The following is a 12,504-nucleotide window of genomic DNA, read 5'->3' on the forward strand; positions in this document are numbered from 1 at the left end:
ATTTTGCAAACTTTTAGATGATATCTAGACATATTCCATGGCTTATAAATACAACTGTCTCAAAATGAGATGTTTGTTCTATTTTCACCAATTATTGATAAAACTCAAATTTCAAGTCTCCGTTTTTATGTATGAATATAATGGTTCTCTAGTAATAAAGTTAAATTGCAAAGAAGCATGCTAGCTTTATTCTTGCTTCTTGAGTTATTTTTCTAATAAATTTGCCTAACGTTTTCTACATATGACTTCTTTTTTCATATTGCTTCCTCTATGGTATATATGTGGATGTAGACGCGTGACCAATTAGAAAATTCACAATTTTGGTGAAATAACATCAAGTATTTCTTTTTCTTGGATAGGAAAACCACTATACTCCCATTAGCATTCTTCTATCAACTCAAATTTTTCTAAGTAGTAAGTGGTTTGAATTGTTAAATAATTTTCTCTTAAAAAGCTCGTTGAGTATCAAAATAAGAATGCTAGAGCCGATCTAGAAGACATGCGATATCTCAAATTGGACACATTTTCATATTTTATTTTTTATTTTTCTTAAAAAGGACTTAATTTTAAAAAATTATATATTTTTCTTTTATAACTCAAATATTTTTTAGTAGAATTATATGATAGTTTTCCAAGTAGTTAAACTAGACATGCTACCCACTTTGATCAATTAGTCGAAAATTGGCAGGATTTGAAATCATTATAATTTGCTAATTTATTGTTCCGCTTTCAATTATTTTAAGTTGATGAGCGCTTCTTTGATTAGGAAATATTTTTATTATGTAAAAGGCTTAATGTTCTTAAAAAGATACTACTATAAGGATAACATGAAATATTTGTGTAAGATTTTCAAGTGTAACTATTTGATTTTAAAATAAAATCAGGGAGTTTATCTAGAATTGAGATATTACAGGGATGCTTAAAGTAATTTACTCGGATATCTTTACACCGAATTTGTACAGGATTAGAATTAACAATCCCTTATTAGAAAGAGAAACAATTCAACAAGTCCCAAGTGGACTTATTATAGGACTCCTCATGCATGCAGAACTCTTATCTACCTGCATTAACTACTGCACTATAAATACACACCCTTTAAGCCTCTCCAAATTCAGTTGGTACGATCAAATTAAAGTGCAGCTCAAAAGTCAACCTAGAAACCAATTAATCCTTCTTTAGTTTTCGGCCTTTCTTCAATGGCCGTAAACATGCAAGAAAAAATCCAACAAAACGATCCAGAAAAAGTACTTGTTCCTCAAGAAGATGATGACGAAGAATCGCCAATTGAACAAGTTCGTTTAACAGTATCGAACGATGACGATCCATCTCTTCCAGTATGGACTTTTCGTATGTGGTTTTTAGGACTTTTGTCGTGTGCATTGCTTTCGTTTCTCAATACTTTTTTCAGTTACAGATCAGAGCCATTGGTGATTACTATGATTACTGTCCAGGTGGCGACATTGCCACTTGGTCGTATAATGGCTAGGGTTTTACCAACGAGGAAGTTTAAGATTATGTCATGGGAGTTTACGTTGAATCCAGGGCCGTTTAATATGAAAGAACATGTTTTGATTTCTATTTTTGCGAATGCTGGATCTGCTTTTGGGAATGGACCTGCTTATGCTGTTGGGATTGTTGATATTATTAAAGCTTTTTATTTTAGGAATATCTCCTTCTTGGCTGGTTGGATTCTTGTGATTGCCACTCAGGTATTGAACCTCTTCTAGTTAATAACTCTCTTTCTGAATGTCTCGACTTTCTTTCTCAAACCACGGGTGCGGAAATAGCTTCTTCCGTGATGACATGTTGGCACCAGTCCTACATTTTGCCTCTGTGGACCGAGGATAATTTTTAATTGCATAGACATACATGCAGGGGCGGATATGGACTTTTGATGCAAAAAATAAGTTTACGTGTAAAAATCTATTAACATTGAAACAAATAGTTGGTTTGAACCCAAAATTTTAAAATATAATGGATTTTATGCTTAAAATTTTAGAGGTTGAACCCATAAAGATTAAATCTTGAATTCGCCTTTGCATATATGCTAGTAGTCATAAGTCAAATCACTCATACTTGGATTTTGAGTTTCGACCATGATAATTCCATGAGAATGTCGCAAAATTATATGTACCTGATGTGGAAAACATTATTGTAATTGATAAAAATAGTAACAACATAATAAACATGGCTCTTCATGTTAATAAAGCGATGGGAGTATCTATTTAATTTGCTACGCCTGAACGGATTACATCTTGAAGATGTTGTGAGCCCCACTATGTATTTGTATTTCATTCTAGTTTATTCAGACCTATTAGTTTATGTTGTTATCTTTGAACTTCAATTTCATTTCTTTTTCAACTCTTTAGTACTCCTACTTGTTAGTTAGTCCTTCTCTAAATTTTTATAAGATCAAGCAAAGATTAAAGTAAAATTTCCAAGTGCACGCCTCATGCTTTAGAGGGTGGGGATTTTTATAATTCTAATATAACGTTTGGTACGTATCAGGTTCTGGGATATGGTTGGGCAGGAATTATGAGGAAGTATGTGGTAGACCCTGCAGAGATGTGGTGGCCAAGTAGTCTGGTTCAAGTTTCTCTATTCAGGTAATTTCCTCAAAATTTAACTTGCATATTAGCTTCTTTTTGAATTGGCTTGCTCATCGTGGGATGATAAATTTTTCTTTCTTCGTTTTCGTTTTCATTTTTTTCCCAGCATAATCAATATAGGATATTGTCTCAATTTGAGAATTTCCTAATATTTCTGATGGTTCTTTGATTAGGACTTGCAAGAAACAAGAATTGAACTAAATTGTCCTCACTATCTTGCTGCATAGTTATAATCTAAAGTAACAAGTATAGTTTCTCTTGAATTTGGCAGGGCTCTCCATGAAAAAGAAGGAGAAGGGAAAAGCTCAAGAGGGAAATTTTTCTTAGTTGTACTAGCTTGCAGCTTCATATGGTACATTGTCCCTGGTTTTCTCTTCCCAACATTGTCAAACTTATCTTTGCTCTGCTTGGCCTATCCCAAATCAGTGTTAGCCCAGCAACTTGGTTCAGGCATGCAAGGACTTGGAATTTTTTCCTTCACTTTTGATTGGGCAGTTATAGCATCATACCTTGGTAGCCCTCTAGTTTACCCCTTCTTTTCCATTGTCAATGTCATAGTGGGTTATATTGGAGTAGTGTATATACTAATTCCAATTTCCTATTGGGGGTTGAACATCTACAATGCCAAGAACTTCCCCCTATTCTCCTCACAGCTGTTTGATGCTCGGGGGCAGATATATAATGTTACATCCATTGTTAATGATAAGTTTGAGATAGACAAGGTATCATATGCACAACACGGACGCATACATCTCAGCATGTTCTTTGCTGTTACTTATGGCCTGAATTTCGCAGCTGTTGTGGCTACTATCACTCATGTTGCTCTATTCAATGGAAAGTAAGTGCTTGTTAATTATCTTTTTCCCTCCCCCACCCATTATCGACTCTTTAGTCACTTATTCGCCGTGATGGATCTAGACTAGAAAGCACTGCATCTAGCTTGGACTTTATGTGTATAAAATGTATGTGTGTGAGTGTGAGAAGAAAAAAATTGGCATATATATAAAGAAGAGAACCTGTACCTCTAAATAATGGAATGAGTAAGGGGTTTATACTGCTTGAACACTTAGCTATTTTCAGATAGTTTCCTGTGCTGATAAGGCTTTCATAATTAGTTAACCAACTAGAATAGAACCAATACATGAACTGAAAAAAGAAACTCTCTCACACACATGCAGAGAACCCCCTCCATCTCTTTACAAGGCCAAATATTAATCAACTTAGACATTGTTTCTATTGGTTTAACTAATGAAATAACTAGTGCTGCAAAGAAAACTATACTGATAAGTTCACTGAACAGGGAAATATGTCAGCGATTCCGAGCCTCATACAAAGGAAAGCCTGATATTCACACAAGACTTATGATGAAATATAAGGACATACCTAGCTGGTGGTTTCACCTCATGCTTGCACTTTCAATGGTTTTGTCTCTCGTCCTATGTATCTTCATGAACGATCAAGTTCAGCTTCCGTGGTGGGGGCTTCTCTCTGCAGCCTGTATGGCTTTGATATTTACCCTACCGATAAGCATAATAACAGCCACCACAAACATGGTTAGTCTTGCAAGTTGAAATTATGTTTATTACCTTTTGTGGATGCATTCATTCTCCCTTATTAAACAAATTTTTGCTTCTGATGACAGTCACCAGGACTAAACGTGATCACAGAATATTTTATTGGTCTGTTATACCCGGGGAGACCAATAGCCAATGTTTGCTTCAAGACTTTTGGTTACATGAGTATGAGCCAAGCTGTTTCCTTTCTCCAAGATTTTAAGCTCGGTCATTACATGAAGGTTCCTCCAAGATCAATGTTCATCGTTCAGGTATGACTTTCTTGTTTTCTTCCTCTTCATTTGTTTCCATTAATAGTATTATCTCTTATCCTATTAATTAGTATTGTAGTAGTTATTATTGGACGCATAAGGAGTCAAATCTATTGATTGTATGGAAAAAAAAAAACTATAGCAATTATACTGTTTCTTGGTTCTACGGAAGATGGACTAAAACTTCTATTATTCTGAACCAGCTAATTGGAACCATACTTGGTGGTACAATCAATATGTGTGTAGCATGGTGGCTACTTAACAGCATTGAACACATATGCCAACCTAACTTGCTTCCTCCCAACAGTCCATGGACCTGTCAGAGTGATCGAGTCTTTTTTGATGCATCAGTTATCTGGGGATTAGTAGGACCGTGGAGAATATTCGGACCCCTTGGAGAATATAGTGTCCTCAATTGGTTCTTTATTGGAGGTGCAGTGGCTCCATTTTTGGTGTGGGTGCTATACAAATCATTCCCAAGCCAAAGTTGGATTAAATTGATCAACCTTCCAGTACTTTTTGCAGCTACAGCCAGTATGCCTCCAGCAACATCATTGAATTTCAACAGCTGGATTCTCATTGGAACAGTGTTCAATTTCTTCATTTTCAGATACAGAAAGAAATGGTGGCAGAGGTACAATTATGTCCTATCAGCAGCACTAGATGCTGGAGTGGCTTTAATGGGAGTGGCTCTGTTTTTCTGCATTACTCTTTGGAATGTTAACTTCTCTTGGTGGGGAACTGGTGGAGAGTATTGTGATTTGGCTTCTTGTCCCACTGGCAAAGGCATTTCTGTTGATGGATGTCCCTTGACCTGATTCTATTAGGTTTTTATTTTTAGTAGTATTGTTAGGCTCCATACTTAATTGTCTTTTTTCTTTTGTGGTTATTTTTCGTTAGTAGTTAGCTCATAGTTTTTGTAAATATAAGCATTCTAAAGTAATACTAGTAGTGTGTGTTTTTGGTACATAATACAAGTAGTTTCTCACTAGCACAAAAAAATGATCTTGTGCAATCCAAATACTTTACTTTCCTTTTTCTTTATTAATTGAATTGATTTAATAAAAGTACTGCTAAATCAACTGAATAATTCAAATCAATAGGCCCTTACTAAGATATCGTTGCGAATTATGTTGTTTGAAATAATCAGTTATGAATTACGGTGTATGGTCGGGTTATTCCATTATCAATTCCATTGTTAGGCTCTTATCGCAATTAGAGCTGTTCTTTCTCTGTGTGCGCGCGTGTATCCTTTTTGGATCTTCAAAATATAATCAAATTACTTGGATGTGTTTGGAAAAGTTCCATATGTAAATCATACATGAAATCACCCAATAACCTTGAAAATGGGTGGTCTTGAATTTTAACCTTGCTTGTTAGTGGAAAATATTAGTATGCAAATACACCGTCACTCTGTAAATTAATAATCTACACAAGCTCTTGGGTTAAGAAGCCCTTTTCTCTTGTTGGTTTTGCTCTCTCAAGTCTGCAGTCTAAATAGTGATCACATAAGTAAAAATCTATATATATGTTGCCGCCTCTAGACTGGCGAAATGCTTTTCCCGTTTGATATACTGATAAGTCAAGTAATTAAACAGTATGAAAATGACAATTGGAATTAAGAGAACAAACTGAAAATCAGTGAGAACCTAATCAATCACTTTGGGGAAATGGAGAGGAAAGAACAGCACTAGTATAAATTGACAAGAGGCAGTGACCATTGAAAGTTTAAAATTCAGTTACACCCAGCCTCAATGTTCCATCAAAAAGGCATAAGAAACATGATTCATCCTAGTACTCCCTATATGTTGGCTTCATTAATCATAAGGTATTTGAATATAAGCTGCATCACACACAAATGGAATGTCAGCATACATCCCAGCAAGTGCGCATCTCATGGACTCTAAAACTGTGAACAGATAGGCAAATGCGACAGCGGTCCAAAAATGCATGCCCACCTTGCCCCAGTATACCGCAAGTGGCATCCAACGGCTTATAGTCCCAATAACCTGCAGGGCAATCTCAAGTAGCATCCCCATCACCACATGAAACCTAAAGAAATGAGGCCATTCCTTTCTCCTCACTACGCCAAGATAAGCAACAAAGAAGTATGCCATTAAAAACCAGCTCGGTAATCTCCCAATAGCTCCCAGGAAAGGGTATGTCAGAAACTCAAAATCTTCCAAGAAAGGGTGGAGATGATATGCTGTCTCAGCATACATCCAAGTCTCGTGAAGAGGCATCAAGTAAGGGAGGCATGCTAAAGATCTCCACCACCACCTTGGCTTTTTGGTCATCGGAGGGAATCTGTAACTATAGGGGACATCCTTCGATGCTCTAGGGGCAAAGGACAATTGGCTTCGCCTTGGTAACCAGGGCATAGCATTTGGAAGACCACCATATTCACCACGTAAAAGAAGTGATGATGCAGAAGAAAGATCAAGGAAGCTAAATCCTGCACTGACAACTCAACTTTAATAGGTTTGTTACCTTTCTCAAAAGAAGAACTCAACTTTAATAGGGACAATAGCTTTAAATCTTTCAACTAATAGAGCCAACAGAAACTATTATACCATATGCTTGTAGAGATAAGATATAGATGACTTTCTTCCCTCTATCATCCTTCTTATTTTTTTATTTTTTTGAGATTGCTCTATCATCCTTCTTATAACAAACACCGAATCCTCTAAAAGAGCTACATATGACATACTGTACTCCCTTAAACCTCTATTTTTAAAGTAGCCGCCTTTGCACATTTGTCTATTTGAAGTGTGTGAGAACAGTAGAAAAAGGGAATGGAAGGATATACATCTCTAATAAGCAACATCCACTAAACATGGGTGCATAAGAACTCGAGCCATTTCAGTTTTTTAGTTTAAGCCTTTGAGGAAAGAAGAGATATATTACTCCTTCAAGAAAAGGAAAAAACAGGGCTAATGAGAACTAACATAAGAATCAGATCTATGCTTCGGTAAAACACAGCTTTCTCAAGCTAAAGGCCAATAGCCTGCTGGCCCCATTAAGAAACCAAATATCAATCTAGTTAAGTTGCAGTCATGCGTATGATGCAACAACAAACACCATTTCAATAATGCGTTTATTTTTAACTCAGAAGTATAGATTGAAAATGACATGCAAAAGGATAACCATCAAGAATTCATACACACCATTAGAGCAGGATTTTGAATACCGATGAGGTGCCGGTGAACGTCTAGCACATGCGACTATAACCTTGGAAGGCAGCAGCGGGATGTGTGACGATGCAGATGCATAGGATTTCAAGCTACATGCTTTGTAAGGATTACAAATACCCCCAGAACTCAATAAGCATCCATTTAGGATCATATTCAATCCCTTCGAGAAGATCTACAAAGAACAAAAACACATAGCACCGGAATGCGGGTTAGAGACCAAGTGGAAGAAAATGGAAGTATCTCCATAAACTCTGCAAAGAACTATCTGAACCAAACATTTCAATGTAAATTTTAAACGAAGAAAATGCAGATAAACATGACTGACTATCAAATCCAAAAGCTGGAAGTTTTACCATCAATAATTACATAATATGGAGAGTCCCCAATACAATAGGAAGTTTGTCGTTATTCACAAGAAGAAATTTATGTATCCCTGTAGTACAACTTTATAAACTGATGAGCAACACAAACCTTTCGTAATGTTTTCACTAACAGAAAGCTCGAGGTTTTAAACTATATAAACTGCAGTTATTTGCAAGTTTGAGTAAAAATACTAATATCGTTCCAACTAATGATCTAATACTACTCATTGTCCACAAAAAGGGAGTGGTTTTACATTCAAACTTGTCCCTATGATCATAAAGAAAAAGGTGAAATTGTCCTAGGCCTTTCACCAATGTTCAGGGAAGAATTATTCTAAGAAATGCAGGATTAACACTATAATTCTAAAATCACTTTCTTCAACCAGCAAGTGAGAGACTTCCGGTCGTAGTCTAATTATTGTTCCATATCACTCACAATCTAAAAGGGAATAAATGGTTATGTTACTGTCAAGAAAAACTCAGTTTATTTGTCAGGTGAACGGTATTTCAAATGTCTAAAAAAAAGGGTACTTGCTATAGAAGAAAAACAAACAACAACAACATACCAAGTGTAACCCCACAAGCGCGGTTTGGAAGGAAAACATTACAATTTTTTATTTTTTTTGGTACAAAGAAAAGACATTATATTGTGATGCACAAAACCAACAAGAAGCAATACCAACAACCAGATCCAAGTTATAACCAACAGCAACGAGCCCTACGAATGTTATGTGAAAATAATTGAATTTTTCCAACGGAAGAAATCAAAATATGAACTTTTCTTATTCAAATTAAGAAGAAACTTAAATTTAACCCTATATATGTTCGATTCAACTAAACATTACTACTTTACAACTATCAATTTTTACATGACTGCCATCTCATCATTAAAACTCCTATATTCCAGAGTTACAAGATAATGGCGACAACCATAAAATCATCAAATAATATTGTAAAGACGATGTTATTGAGGAACAAAATTCAATAATAACCAAGCACTGATACTGTGCCCATTTATGCTTAAAAAAACCCTAGTAACACAAAGGACATTCTTCATTTAACAGAAAAAAGGATTAGGTACCTAATTGAAAGGCATAGAGAATGTAACAGCGTTAGGTAGAAGTGCAGAGTGTGAGTGAGTAGAGGAGTTCTTTCTTATCTGCTCGGCTAAGGTTTTGGCGAGGTGGAAATGGTGGAAAGACAAAGAGCGAGCTATCATGGGCCGTCTTGTGGTGTATGGGCTTGTGGGCTCATGTAAATTTGAGTCGCGGGTGTCTTTAATTTTTTCCGATTCGTTTAATACTCCGAGATTCTGAATTCGAATCCCAATTTAGTAAAAAAAAAATCACAAGGCAGAGTTTCGTAATAAAATTAAGTCTATTCGGGCAAAAATTAGGAGGCAAACCTTTTCCTTAAGGCCTAAATTTTGTCCAAATAGATCTAATTTTTGGGGAAATGTTAGGCCTTAAGGCAGAGGTTTCGTGAAAGTCTTGCCTTGTGAAATTCTTTTTTTTTTTTTTTAATTTAACGAGGATTCAAACCCAGAACCTCGGGGTATTTTCGGTCACTTTTTTAAGCGAAGAACAAAAATTAAAGACCAGCAATTTGAGGGGCAAAAATTAAAGATCTATGCGTTTGAAGGACAATCCACACAAAAAAAAAATGATTTATACCCAATGACGTTGTGTTGACAGGAAATTACACCCAATGACCTTGGAATGGAAATGAGTAGTCTTGAACTTACGTCCTAGGCTTGCCTTATAGATAAATCTTCCAGATCAAAAGTCAAAATTCGTTAAACGTGATGTTTTGTGCATGAGGAAAGCGAAGTTAAAAGTTCAAGATCATCCACCTCTAAAATCATTTTTGTAAGTCACTCATAATTGAAATGGTAAAAAGAGCATGGGTGACTACTTTTTGAACCTATAAGTGCAAAATAGTCGGTGTTCGTAAAGTAGTTGAAAATTGATTTTTAATGCAAATGTAATTTTAAAAAAAAAAAAAATACCTCTAGCTAAAGAGCCCGTTTGGATTGGCTTATAAGTTGCTTATAAGCTGTTTTCAGCTTTTTTGAGTGTTTGGCTGGCCAGCTTAAAGTCATTTTGTGCTTAAAATAAGCTCAAAAAAATAATTAAGCCCATTTGACTTAGCTTATCTAAAACAGTTTATAAGCCAAAAAAAAAAAGTTAGACTACCTCAACTTATTTTTTTTAGCTTATAAACTGTTTGCAGCTTATAAGTTGCTTATAAGCTGTTTTCAGCTTTTTTAAGTGTTTGGCTGGCCAGCTTAAAGTCATTTTGTGCTTAAAATAAGCTCAAAAAAATAATTGGGCCCATTTGACTTAGCTTATCTAAAGCAGCTTATAAGCTGAAAATAAGCTAAGAAAAATAAGTTAGACTACCTCAACTTATTTTTTTTAGCTTATAAGCTGCAAACAGCTTATAGGCATAAGCTCATCCAAACATGCTCAAAGTATGGAAAGAGTTCAACACATAAACTCTTGCATGTTAACTCTAGTGCAATGTACTGAAATTTGGAATATTTACAAGTGAGAGTTTTGGGATTCAAAATCATATTCACTTTTTTATCATGTGCTTTCTACAATTAATTAAATTTCAATACTAGTGAATATATTCGTGTGTCGCTAGGATAGCATCCAATAAGTTAAGGTGTGTGTGTGTGGGGATGTGGGGGGGTTCAACTAACACGAAAATATTTCTTATTAACTTATAAAAGTTAGGTCTTAAACACCCATAATTATAACCATAGCAAGAAAGTGAGGTAAACCATATAAAAAAGAATATTTCATTTCAGTAACAGTTGAATCTTACAAGAATATCGTACATTGGATCTTTTACAGAAAGTATAACAGAAAGATGAATTAATAAATGAGGTAAATAACCATAAAATCCTGTATTTTCTATATCTAGCCAAAAAAGAGAAAGAAAAAAAAAAAGGAAAAAGAGGTTGTAAGCTATGCTAATCTACTGCTCCTTTCAGCCATTTTTTAAAACTGCTCATTCCTTGGTTTAGTGACCAGGTCCTCTAGGGCTAGGTCCTGAAGGTAGTCTCTCAAGCAAAAATGACAAGTTGTTCTTCGCCTTCTCATATATCGATGGGAATGTTGCGAGATTAATTGTTTCACCAGAAAAATCTTGTGACAATAATCTAGCTGCCTCAACATGGTTTTGACTCGTTAGAGCAACAAAGATGGCGAAAATTATCAACAAAGTAAATATTCTTCGACAAGTCATCCTCGAACGCAACAAATCAGAGATTAGAGCAGAACTATCGGAGAACACTTTAACTGTGACGTAGGGTTACAACTCTAAATATTCCACCAATTTCTCTCTTCTTTCAAATATCTCTAAGTCAGTAATTCACAAAAAATTTGGTGCTCTTGAGAAAAAAAGAGAGGGTTGTAGTTGTACTCTACTTTTGGCTAATGAATGTGGATGAAGAAAGTCATTCACGGGCTTTGGTATTTATAGCAATTTGACTGAGGTGTCTTTTGTTTAACTTTGAATAGATAATAGTATTTGTTGAATTGAAATTCATGTAGTAAGGGGGACGTGTTGAACAAGTAAACAAGAAAAGGTCTTGCATGTAACAATGTCTCGAATTCCAAAAAAATGCCCTGTCGTGTGTGTTTTTGATGCTTCAGAAAGAGGGTAAGATTGGGATTTAATTTTGAAGGGTGGTATGGGAACAACGTAAGAAGTTCAAAATAGTCCACAGGTTTGAAAGTTTTGTAGTTTGACTTTGACCAACTGTCCTTTATTGACGGAGTAAAAGTAATGAATGAGCCTGAAATTCCGCTATTGCCCTTTTACGTAAGAACTTGTCTGCAACCTCATGGCTAGACTTCACAAAAGGGTGTTCATGCATTTGGGTTATCAAGAAAATTCAAGGAGCATTACAAAATATAAAAAGTGAGAAATAAACAACTGCATAAATCTTATTTCTTAACTACTAATTATCATACAAATATAAACACTGAAATGAAGTATAAACGTTTTGATTAGTAACAAAAAGTCGTTTCTTAGGCTTTACCGGTTCATCATTCTTCTTCATAGCTAATTGAGTAATATTGTAGATTCATCGGAATAATTTTGTTGGCAATTACAACTCTTATAATTGTTCATCATAAATTAAATTTATTAAACACATTGTAGAAATTATATTCATGCATATGTCAGAATTTGCAGATCACACCTATAAAGATGTTTAATACTCCCTCCAATTCATTCATAATAAGTGGTGTTATTAGCTTAGGCACGCCTCTTAAGAAAATTATTCACTTCTAGTAAGTAAGAAGTGTTTTTACTACTTTCCCCTTAATCAAATGTCTTGAAAAAGAAGTAGCTTTTTAATAATTTCTTGGTTATGTAAAACTCCATTCATTCAGATAAGGGTAAAATTGGAAGAACAAATTAATCTCTTCTTGATTTTGTGAAACACCACTTATTTTGAAACAAAATGAAAAGATAAAAACACCACTTATAATGAAATG

At 35.0% G+C, this 12,504-nt stretch overlaps 2 protein-coding genes across 2 annotated transcripts; one reads left to right on the forward strand and one right to left on the reverse strand.

The window, feature by feature from the left end:
• The first annotated feature begins 973 nt into the window (after positions 1-973).
• Positions 974-5,474, forward strand: LOC132627666 (oligopeptide transporter 2-like). Its single transcript, XM_060343138.1, has 6 exons — positions 974-1,709; positions 2,509-2,606; positions 2,881-3,447; positions 3,910-4,162; positions 4,252-4,434; positions 4,638-5,474. Exons 1-6 carry the CDS (start codon positions 1,197-1,199, stop codon positions 5,250-5,252), a joined length of 2,229 nt encoding a protein of 742 aa, XP_060199121.1. The 5' UTR covers positions 974-1,196; the 3' UTR covers positions 5,253-5,474.
• A 637-nt stretch (positions 5,475-6,111) lies between these two features.
• LOC132627667 (protein TIC 20-I, chloroplastic-like) lies at positions 6,112-9,231 on the reverse strand. The gene is made up of 3 exons (XM_060343139.1): positions 9,072-9,231; positions 7,602-7,800; positions 6,112-6,889 (listed from the first exon to the last, which is right to left on the reverse strand). The coding sequence occupies exons 2-3, from the start codon at positions 7,777-7,779 to the stop codon at positions 6,252-6,254; spliced, it is 816 nt and encodes a 271-aa protein (XP_060199122.1). The 5' UTR covers positions 7,780-7,800; positions 9,072-9,231; the 3' UTR covers positions 6,112-6,251.
• Between the last annotated feature and the right edge of the window lie 3,273 nt (positions 9,232-12,504).

This window comes from Lycium barbarum, chromosome 2 (assembly GCF_019175385.1).
Source record: "Lycium barbarum isolate Lr01 chromosome 2, ASM1917538v2, whole genome shotgun sequence".
NCBI classification, from domain to species: domain Eukaryota; kingdom Viridiplantae; phylum Streptophyta; class Magnoliopsida; order Solanales; family Solanaceae; genus Lycium; species Lycium barbarum.